Source organism: Rhinoderma darwinii, chromosome 4 (assembly GCF_050947455.1).
Source record: "Rhinoderma darwinii isolate aRhiDar2 chromosome 4, aRhiDar2.hap1, whole genome shotgun sequence".
NCBI lineage: Eukaryota > Metazoa > Chordata > Amphibia > Anura > Rhinodermatidae > Rhinoderma > Rhinoderma darwinii.
The window spans coordinates 219,122,842-219,145,609 of record NC_134690.1 but is presented as its reverse complement, the minus strand read 5'-3'; the positions used below and the strand labels follow the sequence as shown (position 1 = coordinate 219,145,609).

At 40.5% G+C, this 22,768-nt stretch overlaps 1 protein-coding gene across 3 annotated transcripts in view; it reads left to right on the top strand.

The window, feature by feature from the left end:
- The window catches only part of CCNC (cyclin C), a 35,479-nt gene extending 20,162 nt beyond the window's left edge, over nucleotides 1-15,317 (top strand). For 2 of the 3 annotated variants that reach the window (XM_075864198.1, XM_075864200.1), the window contains exons 4-12: nucleotides 3,558-3,627; nucleotides 3,766-3,817; nucleotides 5,505-5,560; nucleotides 11,059-11,094; nucleotides 11,442-11,533; nucleotides 13,625-13,692; nucleotides 14,002-14,081; nucleotides 14,202-14,320; nucleotides 14,931-15,317. In XM_075864198.1, coding sequence (XP_075720313.1) covers nucleotides 3,558-3,627; nucleotides 3,766-3,817; nucleotides 5,505-5,560; nucleotides 11,059-11,094; nucleotides 11,442-11,533; nucleotides 13,625-13,692; nucleotides 14,002-14,081; nucleotides 14,202-14,320; nucleotides 14,931-14,985 — 628 coding nt within the window. In that variant the 3' untranslated portion in view covers nucleotides 14,986-15,317. Of the gene's footprint in view, nucleotides 1-3,557; nucleotides 3,628-3,765; nucleotides 3,818-5,504; nucleotides 5,561-11,058; nucleotides 11,095-11,441; nucleotides 11,534-13,624; nucleotides 13,693-14,001; nucleotides 14,082-14,201; nucleotides 14,321-14,853 lie in introns of all 3 variants that reach the window. The other variant, XM_075864199.1, reaches the window with a different exon arrangement.
- The last annotated feature ends 7,451 nt before the right edge of the window (nucleotides 15,318-22,768 follow it).

Below are 22,768 nucleotides of genomic sequence, written 5' to 3'. Positions count from 1 at the left end.
CCTTCACTGTATGTATAGAAAATTGCAAATCTCACACTGCACCATCTGCTGCGCATTATCTTTTACACAATACCTGTGGTGTCAAAATGCTCACTACACCTCTAGATAAATGCCTTAATGGGTTTAGTTTTTAAAACGGGGTCACTTCTCTGGGGTTTCAAATGTACTGGTACCTCAGGGGCTTCTGCATACATGACTTAGCACCAGAAAATCCCCAGCAGGCCAAATGGTGGTCCTTTCCTTCTGATCCCTTCCATGGACCCAAATGGCAGTTTATCGTAACAATTGGGGTATTGCCGCACTCAGGACAAATTGGGCAATTCAAATACGCTCTGTGAAAAAAACTGTGCGGTCAAAATGGTAACAACAACCATAAATGAATTCCTTTAGGGGTGCAGTTTCCAAAATGGGGTCACTATTGCGGGATTCCTACTGTTTTGGCACCTCAACACCTCTCCAAACCTGGCATGCTACCTGAAATATATTCTAATAAAAAAGAGGCCCCAAAATGCACTAGGTGCTTCTTTGCTTCCGAGGCTTGTGTTTTCGTCCACGAGCACACTAGAGCCACATGTGGGACATTTCTAAAAACTGCAGAATCTGGACAAAACATATTTAGTAGTGTTTCTCTGGTAAAACCTTCTGTGTTACAGAAATAAATTGAATAAAATTTTAATTCGGCAAGAAAAATGAAATTTGCAAAGTTCACCTCCTTTGCTTTAATTCCTGTGAAATGCCAAAAGGGTTAAAAAAAACTTTCTAAATGCTGTTTTGAATACTTTGAGGGAGTCTAGTTTTTAAAATGGGGTGTCTTATGGGGGTTTCTAATACATAGGCCCCTCAAAGCCACTTCAGAACTGAACAGGTACCTTTAAAAAAAAGCCTTTTGAAATTTTTGTAAAAATGTGAGAAATTGCTGTTTATGTTCTAAGCCTTGTAACGTCCAAGAAAAATAAAAGTGTGTTCAAAAAATGATGCAAATCTAAAGTAGACATATGGGAAATGTGAACTAGTAACTATTTTGGGTGGTATAACCATCTGTTTTCGAAGCAGATGAATTTAAATTCAGAAAAATTCACATTTTTTTTCTGAATTTTGCAATTTTTCACAAATAAACACTGCATATATCGACCAAATTTTACCACTAACATAAAGCCCAATGTGTCACGAGAAAACAATCTCAGAATCGCTTGGATAGGTTAAGCATTCCGACATTATTACCACATAAAATGACAGTTTTTGTATAGAGTATCGGAATACTACACAAAGTATCGAAGTCCAAATTCTGGTATCGTGACAACCCTACTCCCCATAGCTGCCCTCCATCCCATATAATGCTGCCCTCCATACTGTATAATTCTACCTATAGCTGCCCTCCACACCGTATAATGCCCCCCAAAGCTGCCTTCCACACCGTATAATGCTCCCACATCTGCCCCCAATATACATACTCGCCTAAACCCGTTCCAATGATGAGTAGAGGCGATCCCTCTGGTCTGTGCGGCACGGCACAGACAGGCGCAATGACGTCACTCCCTCGCGTCCAGCGATGCATAGTGAATGGGGAAGCAGGGTCCTTACGGTCCCCTGATCTACCATTGGATTCAACTGTATCTGCGTCCTGAAGATGCAGATAAACTGGGAGAAAATAATTGATAAAACCGAAATTCGCAAGATGACATCGATTAACTGTGCTGAATTTCGATTAATTTCCCTAACTTGAACCTCATGACACAAATATACCAAATATGTTGTGTGTGTCCTCTTTAGCAAAGGTTTAATATCTTTATTTTGCATATATCTTCTATCTTAAAGGGGTTTTCTCAGGATAGACATTGGTGGCATAGCGCTAGGAAATGCCACAGGAATCTGACCTCTGTGACCCACGCTGATTGCTAGAAAATAGTGGCTCTGCTTGGCTTTTTTTCAGGTGGCTGCATGGTCACTGGATGTTGCGATGTATGGTGCCGGAAGCAGTTTGCTCCGTATTTTTCATAGCGGCCGCACTGCTGCCCTGCTCCTATTGACTTGAATAGGAGCGGTTCTGCAGCTCGGCTGCTATTCCGTGACTGGAGCCAACTGCATCCGGCGTGTACATCCTGTGCCCGGAAAGCACCGGAGCGGCTTAACGGTGCGGGGTCCGGGTGAAAAAATGAAAACTGCACTGTTATTGGTTGCTATTGGTAACAAGCCCAGTTTTGTTTTTTTTGTCAGTCTTAATAAATGAGGCCCAGTGTGTTTTTGCTGACTAGTTATTTGCATAAATATAAATGCTGCAGTTTATCTCTGATCTCTTAAACCAATATTAAGCCACATATATAAATTCAGACTTGGGACTTGTATTCACATGTATTTATATGGCCAGTAAAACCTATACCATTCAATAAAATAGATAGAAGGGCAAGTATATATCTAGGTATATAAAGTACAGTGAAGTTTACCGCTCAGACGGCACTGGTAACAGTCCAATATCATTCAGTATGGACTCTCTCCCAGAAAAATGCAGTGGACAGTCCGCAATCCAATGAGGGTGTTTATGGTAATTCTTGTCCTTGTAGTTCCACCAAGCTCCTTATCGTCTCTCTCCACATTCAAAGAACTCCTGGTAGGAAAAGTATCTTATGTCTCTAATAGATGGAAAAAGGAAGACACATAGTGCAACACCCTCTGAAAAAATGCCCCAGAGGAAGCCGGAAGGGCGAAACCCAGGGTCGGGCGAGAGTGTTTGGCGTGCCGCTTAGAAATTTTAAAGATTTTTACTTACCTTGATGCTTTTATTTCTTGTTACTTCTGTGAGTATGGATTAAACTTGGCGTGGAGCAATCTTTTTTCAGAGGGTGTTGCACCATGTGTCTTCCTTTTTCCATCTATTAGAGACATAAGATCCTTTTCCTACCAGGAGTTCTTTGAATGTGGAGAGAGACGATAAGGCGCTTGGTGGAACTACAAGGATAAGAATTACCATCCACACCCTCATTGGATTGCGGACCGTCCACTGCATTTTTCTGGGAGAGAGTCCATACTGAATGATATTGGACTGTTACCAGTGCCGTCTGAGCGGTAAACTTCACTGTACTTTATATATGCTATTTAGGGTATTTGTTGGATCATACCAAATTTAATTTTGCCTGCTCCGGTCTGAGAGAGATTCTGTGGGTATTTGAGCCAAGAGAAACCACCATTATATTTATATATCTAGGTAGATATCTATAAACAACTGTTATTTTACCCAATAAGTCTGCTATCCAGCTAAAATAGTGACCACCACTGTGACAACAGCAGAGCATCTATATGACCGGTACAATTTGCATACTGAACTAGTTAGTATGCCAATATCTTTATAAAGATACCCTCCAAATGGAACTTTCATGTTTAGAAGTATTTTAACATCCGTGTATCATCAGTGACTGTGTGTCTGTGCCACTGCCCCAGGTTTATCTCTGATCTCCACCTTTTATGTTCTGATTGTACCTTTTATATTTACATAAATTACAATAATGCAGTATAAAGTGCTGGCACGATTTTATTTTTGTTTTACATTATTTTTTTTTTTTTAGGTATTCCTTAAAAAGTATAGACCCTGTGTTAATGGCACCAACTTGTGTCTTTTTGGCATCCAAAGTAGAGGTAAGGCAAGAACATTAAAATAAAAGTTTGGGAGGTGTGGGTCTGTTACCATCTCTATTGTAAGATATCCCACATTCTGCTGTTAAGATGGAGCCCTTATAGGGTTGGTTTAAAGTAATTCTCTGATTTGCATTTCAGGAATTTGGTGTTGTTTCAAACACAAGGTTAATCTCTGCTGCTACTTCTGTATGTAAGTATTGACGTAATCATTAAAGGGGTTATTTGGCTAAGCGTGAACAGAGATGGTATGAGACCCCAAAAGCAGCTACAAGGCGCCTCTTGTTCTGGAGAACACGGCGTGTCTGTACAGAAAACAGACCTCCCATTCATTTTAGTGGGTGCTGTGTAATGCCTCATTTTGAGGACTAATCAGATTATCACAAATGGTCCTAATAGCAAGTGTCACTCCTGAGGCCAACTTATCGTTTGGCAAGCCTTCAGACAAAAAGTAGTTGTCCAATGACCAATTTTTAAGAGGCCTATTAAGTCTAGAAATAAAATGGACTCCTGCTGCATTGTTTTTCTGAACATATAAACTCCTACAAACATTACCAATAATAGTATGTCATCTTTATTATAATTAATTTAGAAGTACATTTAAAACCATAAGTAAAAAGGATATGGACCAATTCATGATTGTATGAAACATGAGGGTAATACAAGGGCATGCAGTTGCAATTAATTTAAAGGCTATAGACACTTGCACAGTTGTTTTTTTCTTTTTTTTTTTTTCCATTTTCTTCCTAAATGCAAAATTGAGCAACTTTCTAAATAGTCTTCATAAAAAATGTGATAAAATGTTGCTGCTGTAGTGTGTTTGCAACACCTATACATAGCTGGCTGTAGTGCTGCTTCTGACACAGTTCCGATAGCACATTTGTGTTTAGGCTGACGTCATCTGTTCTCCCGTCCCTTCTCTGTGTTAGAGATACCAGCAGGGAGGGGTGGGAAGGAGGTTGTACACAGCAGGTTGGATAGGGAGGAAAGAAGCCAGGTGAAAGGGAAGAGTGATTTTACAGACTGTAGGAAGGAGAGAACCCACAGCAGAGTGTTCCAGGAGGGAATCACACAGACTTTACTGTATCACAGTTCAGATAGGGAGGAAAGCACACAAAGCAGAATCTGCAGGGGGAGATTACATACACAGACCGCATCCGTGTCTGCAAAGGAGAGAAACGGAAGATCACACATGGACTGTATAAGTGTCTCTAGGAGAATGCAGTACAGGGATAAAGTTGTGCTGATACATGAGAGCTAGTGAAGGCAGCAGTATCCTGGAGTCACAAACCTCACACACAGCATGTAGTACTGGGAGGGACATGCCCACAAGAGAAGTCTGAAACTAGGAGCAGGTAGCAAACTGCCTATCGGGAGTCTGAAAATGAATAAATGACAGAAGGAATGGAGATTGCAGTATGAAACTTAGTGCAACTTTTTAAAATTCAGGTAACTACTAACGTATGTAAAGGTGTCCATAGCCTTTAACCTTACAGCGCTGGGGTCCTGGGTTCCAATCCGACCAAGGACAACATTTGCATAGGGTTTGTATATTCTCTCCGTGTTTTTTCTCCCACACGCTGAAAACATACTGATCAGGTTAATCAGTCATTGAGATTCTGAGCCCCAATGGGGACAGGGAGGTATACTTTAACATTTGTTTTATGAAACATTCTGCCTTAAGAGGTCACCTGTTTTACTCCTTCCGCAGGTAACCACTATTATTCGTTTAAAAAGCGTCAATTGCCCTATTTAACTCTGAGTTTGTCAGTTGCCCCACATGGTGTAGGAGAAGGTTGAATGAAAAAAATAATGTAATCAATAATTACAAGAAGTTATTCCATTTAGTATTTTACAAAAATGTTTCCCTCTCTTTACAGTAAAAACTAGGTTTTCCTATGCATTTCCTAAAGAGTTTCCATACAGGATGAATCATGTAAGTGTATATGCTGACCATGTTTTTAGGCCTCCTTTATACAGGGTTCTTATCTGATTTTTTTTAAAATTGTAAAAATTTCAGAGATTTTTAAGTGCAAAATGTTTTTAATGGCGTTTGTACATTCGTCTTTGGTTTTTATGGTTTTTATGGTTTTTATTGTCATTCTGTACATGCGTTTTTTTGTTTTTTTATTTGTGTAATAGTGTAGCCTATGGAAAAAAAACACCATACTTAGAGCATTCTGCGGTTTGATAAAAATGCCACTGACCCAAAAAACCAAAGTGCTGTTTATGTAGACATTCTATACTATAGACTTTAAACTAACATATGGCCATAGAGGTTTTTTTTCCCTGGGGGGGGCGGGGCAGCAGAAAAAAAACAAACAATGAAAACGCTGTATGTAAAACCGGCCTTACATAGGATTAACGTGTATGTTGCAGCTTTTTCTTACATTAAGATGTGACTAGACAAAAGTGTGGGTGAAGCAGTAGGTCCCATAGCTGATCAATTCTTGTTTCTATGGCCCCAGCAGTATGAGTAAGTAATGGTTAGACAAACGCAAATCTTGTCTGAAACATTGCACTTGTGTGAAACTAGTTTAGTAATGCCCTATCTCCTAGCTAATCTACCAGGCGCTGTCACACTGATAATGTTAGTAAAAATAGTGTCCCAAAACGTATATTATTTTGAAAGTTATGAGCTCTTTTCTGAATATGTAAATCAGCCTTTATTAAAGAGGCAAGTCACGCGTAATCTCGCGAGATTACGAGTTAAACGAAATTTTGTTTCCCTTGCTGGAAATCTCACAGAAAAGATTCAGAAGTGTCAGGATTCTGAATACACATGACGTCCAGGCTGGAGGTCATGTGTATTCATTATCAGGACACTTGATTAACGTTAATGTCTGTGTATGTGGCTGCACATCGTTCTAGTAAGAACGTGATGCTGCTGTGTAAATGAATGGAGAGGAGTGCATGATGCTGACTGGTCACTGATTGGTCAGCATCATACACTTCTATTCACAACGCCCAGTTAGTAAAACAAGTAAACACGCCCAGTTAAAAACACAATACACGCCCAGTTGTCCATTTAAAACCTAATTTGCATATATATAAAATAGCTCATAACTTGGCCAAAAATGAACGTTTTAAAAAAACAAAAAACGTTACTGTTATCTACATTGCAGCGCCGATCACATGCAATAGGAGATAGGGATTTGAGAATCTGGTGACAGAGCCTCTTTAAACAACTGGGGGGTAACACCGGCGATTCTTCTGAGGTGGAGCTACCCCACAGCTTCTGACACTGTCCTATCGGCTTGAAGCTGCTTCACACAGTGTGAGAGACTCAGGCTAGAGGGAAGCCCATATCTCGGGCTGCGGTTCTGGTGTCATATGAAAGATAAGATTCTAATCTTTCATATGGCACCAGCATCGCAGTTCTAGCTGTGAAACAACCGGAGATATCACCAGTTGGGCTCACAGTCGGCAATGGAAGCTGTATACTATATGATCACACTGTGTTGCTGGGCAGGGAAGGGGGAGAATCTGTATGACGATAGGACCGCTTCATAACGAAAACATTTCACCGCCCAGAGTGAAAAGAAAGAGTCACCTCCTATTTGGCTATTAGAGCCACATTAGCATATTTAGAAAAATTGCTCATAACTTTCCAAATAATAAATTATTTTTTTTGAAAACCAATCACACTGAAGTTGTCAGCATCATAGCGCCTATTAGATTAGTTAGGAGATAGGGATTAATAAACTAGTGACAGATCCTCTTTAAGAAAGTGAGATCCAGAGCAGTTAAAATTGAGATGGGCAGAGAAGACAACATTGCACACACTGGGGAAGGTTTACTAATCCTGTCTATGGTTTGGAGAGCGTAAACTTAGACCAGGTAGTCTGAGGCTGCGGCACATTTATCGTAGTGGCGCACACTGTACGATACATTTGGCACATCTTGCTACAAGTTAGGCTAAGTTCACACTTGCGTTGTATAACCCGTTACTCTGATCCGTTTTCATATCAGAATAATGGATAAAAACGGTTAGGTTAAAAATCCCATTGATATCAAAGGGATTTTTAATTGCTTCTGTTTGTGTCCCGTTATGTTAGTCATCTGTTTTTTTGACAGGCTAATGCCTAATTCACACGAGCGTATTTCACGTCCGTGTTACGCTGGTGAAAATAACGCACGTCACACGGACCTATGCAATTCAATGGGGACATTCCGTGTTTTACACGCAGCGTGTGTCCGCTGCGTGAAACTCACTGCATGTCCTATACTTGTGCGTTTTTTGCGCATCACGCACCCATTGAAGTCAATGAGTGCGTGAAAATCACAGACAGCACATGGACGCACATCCGTGTGCTGTGCGTGATTCACGCAGCAGTTGCTAAAGAAATTATTTTGAAAAAGAAAAACACCACCTTCAGTTTATTTTGCGGATGTGAAACGTGTGACATACTGATGACATACGTGCATAAAAAAACGCTGACAAGCACCATACACTGACACACGGAACTGCAACGCAGGAAAAACGCTGAGTTTTTTACGCGCGCAAAAACGCGCAAAACTAACACATTCGTGTGAATAAGGCCTAAGGGAGAGTTCACACAGAGTTTTTTTGACGTGGAAACTGCAAAACGCGCCAAAAATGCCTCCCATTGATTTCAATGGGAGATGGAGGCGTTTTTTCCCGCGAGCGGAAAAAACGACTCGCGTGTAAAAGGGACATGCCCTATCTTCGGGCGTTTACACCTCTGACCTCCCATTGACATCAATGGGAGGCAGAGAAAGCGTATTTTGCGGCGTTTTTTGTCTGCGGCGCTCAATGGCCGCGGGCGAAAAACGCAGCGAAAATCGGCGTGCAGGTAGAGGAAAATCTGCCTCAAAATTCCTCCTGCAAAAAACTGTCTCCCTTTAAAAAACAAAACAAACATTTAAAACAAGTGTCTAATGGACGGGTTACTATTATCACTGTAGTCAATGTAAAACTGGTAAAAACTTATTGTAATCCATTTGCATCTGTTATTTTGATGCCATCCCAGGGCAAAGCAAATGTGAACATTCCCTTAGACACTTTTTCTTTACCTTATACCACCTCTTGGTTGACTTAGTTTATGGAATGATTTATTTTTTTGGCCAAAATTTTGTCACAATTTTTTACTCACAGCATCTCATTTCAGCTGCTTTTTCTTTCCTCTAGGTCCCATCCCTTTTGTTGAGCGAGACGTAAAAAGTGTCTAAAGCCGTGAATAAGTGTGGTTCACGGCAATGGCATGCGCCATCTGGCTAATTTTAATTAAATAGTAAATCTGCCCCAATGTTTACAAGCCCTGGTCATATGGCTGATCCAATGTTGTGCAGATTTTCTGCAGAGGAAAAGACTGATGAATGACAGGTCTTCCAAAGGGAGGGAGAGCTTCATTGCATTGGCTCTCCAATATGAACCTCCACATGCCATAATATAGCATATACAACCCTCCTTAAAGAGGCTCTGTCACCAGATTCTCAAATCCCTATCTCCTATTGCATGGGATCGGCGCTGCAATGTAGATAACCGTAAAGTTTTTTTTTTTTTTAAAAACGTTCATTTTTGGCCAAGTTATGAGCTATTTTATATATATATATATATATATATATATATATATATATGCAAATGAGCTTTGAAATGGACAATTGGGCGTTTTTTTTTTTGTTATGTCCAACTGGGCGTGTATTGTGTTTTTAACTGGGCGTGTTTATGTGTATGATGCTGACCAATCAGTGACCAGTCAGTGTCATACACTCATCTCCATTCATTTACACAGCAGCGATGTGCAGCCACATAAACAGAGATTAACGTTAATCAAGTGTCCTGATAATGAATATACATGAAATCCAGCCTGGACGTCATGTGTATTCAGAATCCTGACACTTCTGAATCTTTTCTGTGAGATTCCAGCAAGCCACACGTAATCTCGCGAGATTACGGAGGTAAACGAGATTTGGTTTCACTTGCTGGAAATCTCACAGAAAAGATTCAGAAGTGTCAGGTTTCTGAATACACATGACGTCCAGGCTGGATGATCATGTGTATTCATTATCAGGACACTTGATTAACGTTAATCTATGTGTATGTGGCTGCACATCGTTGCTGTGTAAATCAATGGAGCTGAGTGTATGACACTGACTGGTCATTGATTGGTCAGCGTCATACACGTAAACACGCCCAGTTAAAAACACAATACACACCCAGTTGGACATAACGAAAAAAAACGCCCCGTTGTCCATTTCAAAGCTCATTTGCATAAATATAAAATAGCTCATAACTTGGCCAAAAATGAACGTTTTAAAAAAAACAAAACGTTACTGTTATCTACATTGCAGCGCCGATCACATGCAATAGGAGATAGGGATTTGATAATCTGGTGACAGAGCCTCTTTAAACAGCGTACTTTCTATACTCAACGTACAATACTCTGGAATGTTCCAGAGATTTCTACCCCTCTAGAGCACTGGGAAAAATGGCTATTTAAAGGTATATTTACGCGCTGCAGATTTGCGGAATTTCTGCTTCTGTCCCATTCATCTGAAAGGGGTTTACAGACATCCATGTACATGCTGCAGAAACCACACTATTTAATTGTATTGAATAGATTTTTCAGTCGCAGAAGCCATGTGTAAACATACACTAATGCTATAAAAAAATCTTACTCCTGATAGCAAATATTTGCTTCTGCTGGGATAAAAACAGGTAAAAAATCAATGCAAATCACCACTATCTGTGTCATTGTGTGCACTTTTGCAGGACTGTCCAACTCTAATAAATAAAGTCCTCTAACCAAAAGTAAATTCCGAGACAGGTGACGAATCATTGGTCATTTTAGTAGTGCACTGGTCTGCTAAAGATTGCCCATGTAGCTTTTGGGTGTATTCAAACATGGTTTTGCCACTTTGTCAATATCTGCCCGGGAACCGGTATATAATCACTGCCTGGTATCTGAGCGTAAAGACAGACGGAGGCATGCCAGAAAGCTCCTGTGAATCCCACGATCGGCGGAGATCGCGTAAGACCTTAAAACTTGGATAGGTTAATAGCTGTATTTTTTAGCTTTTGCCCAGAGTATCGCTTTAAATGATATTGCAACTCTACCCTCTACTTCTGTACTGACAGATTTAATGCATTTTACATATTAAAAGGGGGTTTTCCACTTCCAAGATATGACATCACTTTATGATCAGTATGGGTCCGACCTCCTGGACCCCAAAAATCCTGAGGATGATGGGGCCGCATTGCAAATTTAGCGCTGCATCCCCTTTACAGTTGTTCCCTACACGGTGGCTCTTCCAGGTAAATGGGACCGTGCTGCAGTGCTACTGCCTAATTTAATTATTTTTGTGTGCATTTTGAGGGAAAATACATAATGACTACATACAGCAATGTACAGTTAGACAATAAATCTGCATTCATATAGGTTTTTTTTTTTCTTTCATTTCTATTCTTAGATACTGGAATGTGAATTCTATCTACTAGAGCTAATGGTAAGTGGTCGTACCATGCTTTTGAATGTTGTGTGTATGGGGAGATATTGCATCCTGCTGCTTTTATTTTAGAATAAGGTCCATTGATATTTCAAATAGTTATTTTATTCTTTTACTCCAATAAGTAATATGGGGACAGTTTTTTAATTTTTATTTTTCAACCCCCAAAAAAATAGTTCTACTGTAACATAATTGTAGTTATGGTGAATTTTTGGCGCCTACATATAGAATACAGATTAAGGATTGGCTGGTAGTTAAAGTACAATGTCAACATGAACAGGTATACTGGGTTAATACATTTCTTTATTTTTTAGTCCCTTAACCTTTTGTCACTCATTTGTTTACAGGATTGTTGCTTGATAGTTTATCATCCATATAGACCTTTGCTACAATATGTGCAAGATATGGGACAAGAAGACATGCTGCTGCCACTGGCATGGTAATGCTACGTTGCTACTATATTAATTAAGAGTTATCGAGTAGACTTGCCGTAACTAGAAACTATAACATGTAAGAGTTTATATAGTTGAATTCAGCCCCGAAACATTATTTGTTCAGCTGATGCTATGACTTCAGAATATCGTTTCCGTGAATTGGACGAAGAAGTCAGCGGTAGTCTGACGCAATCCTCTTGGCTTCTTTTGGCATCTAAAACTAGATATTTACAGAACAAAATTAAAGAAACAGAGCGGCAGATGTGCGTGGTGATTTACAGCATTACAAACGTGCCACGTTTCAAGAAGTTCCCTAAAAAAGTGTGACCCATTTTTAGGTTTTCAGAAATGCATCCTACGTTTATCAGCAGTTCTTTACAAAATGCTACCAGATGGAAGGAATATTGAGGGCATATTTGTCAATTGAGATGCACAAGAAAACTGCTTAATGCTCTCTAGAAAATTGGTGCAAGTGACTTGCATCTTATGTCTAAAGATGTGTGCCATTTTTTAAATCTTGTTCTAAGGTGTACAACAGCACTGATAAGTATACACCATCATGTTTGGGACCAGACTGGGTTTGAATTGTTGTGGAATCATGGTCATGGTCATGGCTGAGAGTGGTCAGAGAGAACAGGAATAGGGGTTGTACTAGCCTCTCCTTTGCAGAAATAAGACTAATCCTCGTCACTCATAAATTTTCACTTCTTGATTCTGTTTAGCCCTAATAATGTAACTTATATGTATGCTTTGTTAACATTATGGTGTGCGTGTTTGGCATAAACGCTTAGAAAATCAGAAGATGTATACGCCAAATGTGCAAAGCAACAGTCTGAATCTGGCTTCGGTAACATGTTTTTACTAACTACTTAAAGGGGTTATATGGGAACTGAAAAGTATTCGCAATGTACTCACTGCAGTATGTGAGTACACTTGCTAATATACATTCCGGTCACCTGTTGTGCTGATTTGAGATTTTAATAGATTTTTATAGCGCTGGCGGGAGACCGGAAGTGTAGTGGCACAGTCTTCCTTCATGACGACACGACTCTTCGTCATGTGACCGGCCCACTATACTCTATGTACAAGCAATAGTACAGTGATTACATAATGTACAGCGGGGCTGGTCATGTGACGAAGAGTCGTGTTGTCATGATGGAAGACACTGCCACTAGACTTCTGGTTCCCCGCCAGCACTATAAAAATCTATTCAAATCTCATAATCAGCGTGATCGGGGACGGGAATGTATATTAGAAAGTGTGCTCACATACTGCAGTGAGTACACTGCTAATACTTTTCAGTCCCCACATAACCCCTCTAAGTCAATGTGATAAGCCTGTGTCACTTATTCAGGCACCAGAACCTCATGGTTTCAGTTACAGATGATGAGGCAGGCTCCTGTCACACAGTTATAATGGAGAAGATAACAGCTCAGCCTCGCTGACTGTATACTTGTATACTCTTATCTTATAAAGGACACTACTGAGGGAATGATAATGACACTGTTCTACCAGCAGGCATAGATGCTACTGGCTCTAGCTGCTCATGTGATTCTGTGCTGAGGCATCATGGGATTGATAGCATAGCATAAAGAAAGAGAAAGCCGGGTGAAATTTAAAATTCAAGACGGTGTCTGATAAAAAGCAGACATGGGGCCGGACTGCAGGGAAGTCGGTACAATATACATAAAGCCGACGAGTGGTTTTCTGAGTCTTGGGGTGTTACACAATTAACCTAGGAACCTGTAAAAATAATAAAAAAATAAACATCTGATGTGCTTGCCTATCAAATTCTTCCCTGCCGCCGGAATCCCATGGTCCAGTGTCAGTGACTTTGCATCCATATTGACATAATGTCACATGACTACCTCATCCGGTGACTCCCTCCAGGATGTTTTGTTAAGATGGGTCAGACATCACTGCGGCGTATTCGTAACACTGGACTGTCTGCACGCCATTCTTTTTCTCCAACTAGAATGTAAGCTACGCACTCTAGTAATAATATAAAAGAAAACCAAACCCGCTGCTTTTTATTTTCTGTGGTTGTGTTGATTTGGGTTCAGCATGATTGATATTGGTTTACTTTGTTACCACAGGAGGATAGTAAATGACACCTACCGGACAGATCTTTGTTTGCTGTACCCTCCTTTTATGATTGCTCTTGGTAAGTGTAAAGCCGTGATTTTAACTATAGTTGCCACAAAATGTAAATCTTGATCTTATATCACGCTTAACCTATTTAAGGAAAACCTCAAAACGGCTCTAAATTTGGGCATATTTTCTACAGAACTAATGGCTACGAGTTTCGCCCACTAGACAGCCCCTTCACTTCATTGGAGGGTGAGCGTTTGAGGGGCCTGACTTAATGCATGACATCATTTCAACGGAGTGTTTCCTAAAAGGCGGAATATTAGAGCCTAGGTATATTACAACACATACGGTACATATTATAAAAGTGTCCATTTTCTTTCAGCCTGCCTGCACGTGGCATGTGTTGTTCAGCAGAAGGATGCACGCCAGTGGTTTGCAGAACTTTCCGTAGACATGGAAAAGGTGTCTATTATGATTTCAGTCTCTTTATTATTGCATTTTAAGTCTTCTATTTTATTCTAAAGTTGTTGATTGGTTGTTATCTTAGGCTCATGATTTGTCATCTGTTTTTATTATTGCCAGATCTTAGAAATCATTAGAGTTATTCTAAAGCTTTATGAGCAGTGGAAAAATTTTGATGAACGAAAAGAAATGGCTGCAATTCTTAGTAAAATGCCAAAGCCAAAGCCTCCACCCAACAGGTAAATGGAAAATGGTAGACTACATGTTTGTATGAATATCACTGCTGGAATATGTTGCATGTAAGGGAACCCCATACATTACAGATAGAGTTCCCTGTCTAGATCTGTTATTTTCTGGACACCATGATTATGATCTTTGCATGATTCGCCATATGCAATAAATGCCTGAGAATGGGGTTCGCTTTACAAATTTGATACAATAATCTGATACTCCTTTTCAATAGTTATTTTGTAAGATCCAACTGAACAATATTTGTCTATCATCGTCTATAGGCACTCTAAACAGGTATTTTCTATAAAAGACCACCTTTCTGTTTTTGTTTTATCCATGTGCTCACAAAATTGTTTAACTGCTTAATTCATCTATTCGCATTGTACCTACTTAAAATAAAATAAAAAATTCAAGAGTTTATATCAGCTATCACTATGCTAGTTTATAGAATGAGTAATCATCATTATGTATCTCTATCATATAATAATAATAAACTGGCATTCTTGAAGATTGAGCCTTTTTTTTCTTTCTTTTTTTACAGCTTGGTTAGGGTAGATGGAAAAAAATTGTATCCCAAAATGAAAATATAACTTGATGTTTTCATTCTCACTTTCCTAGTGAAGGAGAACAGGGACCAAATGGAAACCAAAGCTCCAGTTACAGCCAGTCTTGAAAATATGCAATCATCCAGTACCGGACCAAACTGGATCAAGATTTTGGCATAATGATCTCCCACCATCTTTACTTAAATAGTATTCTTGACCAGTGGGCTACGCTGTCTGTCTTCTCTATCGCAAGACAGGAACTAGTTGGACCTCTTTTTATGAATAAGGATTTTCAAATATGAGCACACTGTTGCTGAATTTTGATTTCAGCTCTTTAATAATTGCACATATTTTCTCATTTCTGCCAGCAGTTAGATGACCAGATTCAATATTCATACCTTGGCCATCTGGACAATGATCTTCTAAATGTATTAAGATTAAATGATATTGTGGTATGCTGGTCTTTGTTGTTTCGGCATTATTTTTCATTTCATAAGGCTTCTCTTTGGAATGTAGTTTAATGTTAGGGATGGGCAGTTTTTAATCCAAATAAGTTTGAGAATGGAAGTGTGTATTAATACCAAATGATCTATGGTGAACTGTATGCTTAGTGCCTCAAACTGTATGGGGTCTTGTCAGACAGGGCAGGAAAGCCTTTATCCTTACCTGCATTTCGCTCTCCGACGCACCATTTATACTACCTTGTAGATGAATCCTTGGGATGTATGTTTGGGAATCTTCCCGGTGCTATGATTTGTACTAGTTTTTGTTTTTTTTTGTTCATAAATATGGAAAACACACCCCCTGAATGGTAGTCTAAACACCAACCTAAGGCCTCATTCACACGGCAAGTATTAAGGTCCATATATTGAATCCGTATTTATAAGCCAGAACCAGGAGTGCACAAATACTGATAAATACTGCTGTCTGAATAAGGAGTAAAGCTGGCCAAACACAAGACATCTGACAGTTGAACCTTTTTTACTTCAATGGGGGTGGGGGGGGGGGGCATCTGGCAGTGACTTGTCTCCCAGCAGAGTACCTCTTCACTGATATCTGCCATCGAGGGACAGTCGGGAGGCTTCCATACATATTACATTTTTGTGGGACCCACTGAGATTAATCTGTGTATGGGGCAGCATTAGTTAATCTGTGGACTTTGAATATACTTTTAACATCAACTAATCCAAAAATGCAAACTGCATAAAACGTTCTTTTGAGATTATTTTTTTTACAATAAGTGTTTCCCCTTCCACCCTAGCCACTCTACTAAATTGTACTATATCCATCTGTAAAGTTGCAGATAGCAGAAATTAGTTAACCATTGTACATTTGCACACACCATATCTAGCACAGATAACTTTTTCATATTATATTTCAGTGCTGAATGTGATTTAGAGGACCTTAATGTATATGATGGCTTAAGTGATACTGATACAAACATTTGTTTATCTAAACTGAAAAATACTTTATGTAGACACATTTAAAGGGACACTCCAGGAAAAACGGATCCACTACATTTTATACCTAGTGCAGGCCTGAAGGGGCGGTGTATGACTTAAATCTTTTGGAATCTCTTTGAATCTCCTGAGTCGTGCACTGCCTCCTCAGGCCCTGCATTAGGTATAACACAGTGTATGCATTTTTCCTCTGTTGCCCATGACATCACCAGTAAGAGACCAGAACCTTCCAAAATCACTTTAAAAGGGGGATTACCCCCCCCCCCCCCCAAGTTTGTTTCCTTTCCATGGGACACATTGAGGAAGCTGGGACTCTTCCTAGATTGTCTGGAGCTGCATGGCCTCTCTCCTCCCAATCTCTTATGGGTTGGGGTTATCTGTTTGGCATAAGTCTCCTCTAGGAGCCGCTGGTCAGCCTCGGGTATTTCCATCTTTTCTAGCTGGTGAGGAAGGCAGTGTCCATTCTCTGTCAGTGGTAGCTAGTGTTCTCTTGAAGTGCAGGAGATCCACAAGCATCCTAGGTACATCCTGGGTCTGGGCCATAGGTTTGGATGTGGAACTGTGGTCCTGGTGCTCGGCGGATCCAGAAGGCAGATCTGGAACCCTGGCGCAGTCTAGTGACGTCAGATGATGAGCAGAAGTGACTTGTGCGTCGCAGCTCTGCCCGCAGAGGAGGAGGGATCCCTGTGGAGCATAGGACAATAGTGTCTGTTTAAAAGAGGGTACTCCAGCCAGCTCAAATATGAGGTGTTCTGGGCGCCCCGATTCTTCAGAAAGCTCTTTTTCCGCATCACATGCAAATATGCAAAACGAAGGTGAAGTGATTCAGCGTGCTGAACATCCATGTGATGGCAGCATGGTAGTCTCTGGAGGGGTAAGAAGGGATTTCCCCCATTGCCTATCTTTCCCTTTTCTTTGGGGAAGGAAGGAGATTTATTTTCTAGATCCTATACTAAGAATGTTTTGTGTATCTATTTTAGGGATCCCCCTAGAAAGGCCAAGTAACAAGAAATATAAAGCGGCCCTCCAGTTAAAAACAAAAAATGAATTAAAAAACTGCTAAATTATATTTCATATACCTGTGGCCCTTTCCGGCTTGTTCCTTGCTCTGTTCTCGCGGTCCCATATCCAAGATAGCTGGTGCTGTGTTTTTAGGAGTGTTGTCTGCAAGTCTTACACATCCCCTTCCCCTCCACTGCCCTCAGGTGGACCAGCTTTAATGACTAAAGTGCTGTGTCTATCCGAGGGCAATGGAGGGGTGGGGGTGTGCCTCAGACTTGCAGACAACGCTCTCCATATGCAAGTCAAGACAGCATTGTGTTGTTTTTTTTCTTCCAGGCATGGAGAAACATCACTGCAAGTCCGAGCATCTGCCCTGTCGTTGGCCCGTGCAAAAGGGCCTTTAAAGAGGCTCTGTCACCACATAAGTGGCCTATATTGTACAAGATGTGATCGGCGCTGTAATGTAGATTACAGCAGTGTTTTTTTTTTTATTTAGAAAAACTATAATTTTTTACTTCTGTAGCGTCTGTGTGATTTATAGCACAGCGAGATCTCGCTGTGAATGACCATTTACAGTGTAATCTCGCGAGACTACACCTGCTGTGTTGTAAATCACAGATGCTACAGAAGTGGTCAGGAGAATGAATACACATGACGTCCTGGCTGGAGGTAATGTATATGCATTATCATGACACAAGCAGCGTTATAGTGTGTTTATGTGACTGCAAATAGCGATATAGATATATAGCTATCTGCAGTGTAAATGAATGGAGAGAAGTGATTGGTCAGCGTCCTACACTCCTCTGTACAACGCCCACTTGGTCATATAGTAAAACACGCCCAGTTGTCCATTAAGAAACTCATTAGCATAAAGCTAATATAGGTCATAACTCCGTCAAAAATTATTGTTTTTCTTTAATAAAAAAACACTACTGTAATCCTACATTACAGCGCCGATCACATCATGTACAATATAGGGCACTTATAATGTGGTGACAGAGCCGCTTTAAGGTCAGATTCTCTAAAGCACCAGCTCTATTTAAGGAGATATTAATCTTAATAGACAAAAGGGTGTTAAAACAGCTTCCACAGATAGTGGGGGGGGGGGGGAGATTTTACTGTACTTTCATGTTAGTGAAAGAGCCAGACACCACCTACCACACAATTATGAATCTATAAAAGGTGACCCAGTATCTGTCCTATCAGAGATTACACATAGGCAGGGATAGACCTCCCTCTGGGTTTGGTTCTCATTCCATATCTCAGTTTTTACTTAATGGGCAGAGAGAGCAAACACCTCAATAAGTCACCTGAAGTTCACCAAACTAATTTTTAAATCATTCTAGACTTGACTTACAGTCCAATGAGCAGTTCGCCTTTGGGAGGAAAGTTCTGCATGCAGATGTCCTACCCTAGATTTATCTAGTTTATACTCTCACTGGTGCAACAGGGAAAATACTAAGATTACACTTACTGGTAATTGGTTTTCCAACAGCCAGGACAGCACCCTTCTAATGCCCACCCTGTGTTATTTATGTTTAACTTCTATCGGGTTCATGAATCTCGCTACAGACTGAAGAGGAGAGGGTATTCCCCCTTTTAAGGCAATTTGGGAAGGGTCCTGTTTCCTGTCCGGAAGGGAGCAGTCTCTCCCTGGTGCTGCTACGGGTTCGTGAAAAAACGATTACCTGGTATTTCCTGGAAAGTTTCTTTAAAATTAAATTACTGACAAAGTCCAGAAAACTATCCCCGCTGTGATAGCTGCGTTATCTCGCATATGAGAATTCAAGAAACAGATATATACTTGTTTTAAAAAAAAAAAAAAAAAAAAAAAAAAAGCTACGTGCTGCCATTGTTTCTGGCAAAATAACTACTGAAAAAGGTGCTTGAATTAATAAGAGTAGAGGTGTTTACTCAAGGGTCTATGTTGTGCTCAAGTCGGGAAACAGATGGAGACCGATTACAGATTTATGTTAAATTAACAGATTTCTAGAAGAAAAAAAAATTAAAAATCAACACAATTAATATCTGTTATATTCTATTATCAAAGGAGATGCAATGGTACCTTCTTTAGAAAACTGGTTCACAAAAGCTCCATCAATAGATCTATTTGTTTAGTTGAAACGATTGGGTTTTATTGTACATTCTGAAAAATACACCCTGTCACACAGATCAAGTAAGTTGTTTTTCTGATCAGTTCTGTCTCCCTAAGGGTATGTGCACACACACTAATTACGTCCGTAATTGACGGACGTATTTCGGCCACAAGTCCCGGACCGAACACAGTGCAGGGAGCCGGGCTCCTAGCATCATACTTATTTACGATGCTAGGAGTCCCTGCCTCTCCGTGGAACTACTGTCCCGTACTGAAAACATGATTACAGTACGGGACAGTTGTCCTGCAGCGAGGCAGGCATAAGTATGATGCTAGGAGCCCGGCTCCCTGCACTGTGTTCGGTCCGGGACTTGCGGCCGAAATACGTCCGTCAATTACGGACGTAATTAGTGTGTGCACATACCCTAACACTCTTAGGGCTTGTCCACAAATAAACACATAACGGAATTGCTGCAGAAAATTCCGCAGAAACTAGCAGAATTTCCACTGCGGAAAAACCGCACCATTTCCTTGGTGTTTTTTCTGTAGAAAATGCTGGATATTTTCCTGCGTTTTTCTTAATGCTGGTTGATGGTGACATCTCTGAAAAACGCAGCAATTCAGTCCACTTTACGAAAAATATGCCCCGCGGGTCAATTTCTTGCCAGAAATTTTACGCAGCGTGTGGATGAGATTTGTTAAATATCACCCACTGTATTCTGCTGCGGATTTTCCGTCTGCAATTCCGGATGGAAAATACGCAATTACAGTAGGAGAATTGACAAGATTTGCACTCTTTTATTCTCTTTACTCATAAATTTTATTCATAAGCAGATGTCGCAAGTGTCAGGAACCCCAGGAATTTGAGTCGAATTGATAAATCTATGCTTATCCAAAAGAACACAAGTGCAGATTTTAAAACGCTACGCCTAGTGCAGGGCTCAATGGAGTTATGAATGACACAGGGGTTCCCTCCTTGTTTTTTGTTTATTCCCTTTGTCCAGATTGTTTATTAGTGGCATAATGCTAGAAAGTGCTTTCTCCAGCCTCTGATGATACCTCCTGTAATATCCATCTAAGTTTCCTATGGACAACAATAAATACCAATCAATGCATTTGCTGTCTAAAATGTAATTTTCTTTTACTGCAAAGGCAACACATATTACTCTCCCAATATACACTGAATGGCCATTTTATTAGACACCGGCACTTTTACGATTGAAACTTCCCTGTATGGAGATTAGAATCTTTACCCTGGAGTGCAGCAAAAAATCAAGTGAGCAAGTGGATCCGTGGATCAGTTTCAGTATGAATCCACATTAGAATAGGAAAAACAAGCGATCTGATTGACTTTAAGGGTATGTTCACACGCTGAGCCAAAAACTTCTGAAAATACGGAGCTGTTTTCAAGCGAAAACAGCTCCTGATTTTCAGACTTTTTTTTAGAGCAACTCGTGTTTTTCGCGCCGTTTTTTCGGCTGTTTTTGGAGCTGTTTTCAATAGAGTCTAGGAGAAAACGGCTCCGAAAACGTCCCAAGAAGTGTCCTGCACTTCTTTTGACGAGGCTGTAATTTTACGCGTCGTCTTTTGACAGCGACGCGTAAAATGACAGGTCGTCGGCACAGTACATCGGCAAACCCATTGAAAGCAATGGGCAGAGGTTTGCCGACGTATTGGAGCTGTGTTTTCAGGCGTAATTCGAGGGGTAAAATGCCTCCATTACGCCTGAAAATAGATTGTGTGAACCCAGGCTAAAGGAGGCATGGTCATAAGTGCTAGACTAACTGGTGGCAGTATTCCAAAAACCGCCAACCTTGTGGGGTTTTCTAATGCAACGCTGTCAAGATTAAACCGAGAATGGTGCGATCGAGGAAAAACATCCAGCAAAAGAGGATCATGTGGACGTAAAGAGCACAAAAGAGGTCAGCGGAGGATGTCAAGAATCGGTGGTGCACAATCAAGCAAATTGCAGCAGAATACAACGCTGGTGCTCCAACTAACGTGTCAGAATGCACAAATCATCGTTCCTTAGCGCAGATGGGCTATAACCGCAGACGACTTGAGTGTCATTCCTGACTCCTATATGCGATTTAATGTGTTGAACTATTAGTGTAAATCTACTAGGTCAGAGCATTAGCCACTAAATCTATTTATCCCCGTGATACCCACAATAATGCACTAGGAGTGCTCCTATTTTCTCTTCCCCCTATATGCCTGGGATTTCCATCTATTGATACGGAGATAGGTTGGAGCAGTGTATATGCCACTTCTAAGCAGGTCTCCAGTGTTATGTCTATATTACACAACTTGACAAGGTGAGAGTACGTCTTTTGGGTAAGGGGCCTCACAAGTTTATATTAGTTGTCTAAACGGGTACTTGTCACATGAAGCACCCCATTTTTTCTAGTACGTATTGCTGTCTAATGGAAGCAGGAAGGCACAACTTCAGTCGGCCAAAGTGCACAAAAATTGGATCTCTGAGCAGTGGAACAACATCACTTGGTCAGATTAATCCAGATGTCAACAGTTCAGGTCGGTGGAGGTGAAGTAATGGTGTGGACGTTTTCTTGGCACATCCTAGGACCTGTGATACTTGTGGATGGACGTTTGAACAGTCGGGCTTTCCTAAACATTGTTGCCGACCAAGTTCATCCCTTCATGGCAGCTGTTTAGTTGCTTTAGACAAGATGGAAAATAACAATTCAGAAAATAAAACGTATGTGCAGGTAGAAACATTTGGTTATGTAGCCACTAAGAAGTGGACCTCCAGTCACATACCTGCCAGCTGGAATGTCAAGATGCTGGTAATATAGGCTGGTTGCAATGTTACAAGATCAATGACCTTGAATGAACTTTGCAGAAGGAAAAAACACGGCAACACAATCAACCAAGTGAATTCAGTGATCAACCAATAAAAATCCACCACTTAGAGGCGACCATGAACATAATAAAAATGGTGGGACATACACGGTAATGAATATCATCATCTCTTCTCTGCATTTTACTCCCGCCTTCATTATATCTCAGTAGATTTTCTAAAGGACTGTTGGGCCAGATGATTAATGCTGACCCCAGATATGATGCAATGTTGGATCAATTCCTAACATTGATGCAGCTTAGGCTTGGTTCACATCTGCATCAGGGCTCCGTTCATGGGTTCTGAGCTTTCCGTCAGGGGAACCCATGAACTTCAATACCGTAGTCGACAACGGTATTCACTTCATCAAAACGACGGAACCCTTAAACAACGGTGACAAACGGAAACCATTTTCACCGGATCCGTCACCATTGAAATCAATGGTGATGGAAACGGAAACCTACGGTTTCCGTTTGTTAAAGTCAGGGTTCCATTCA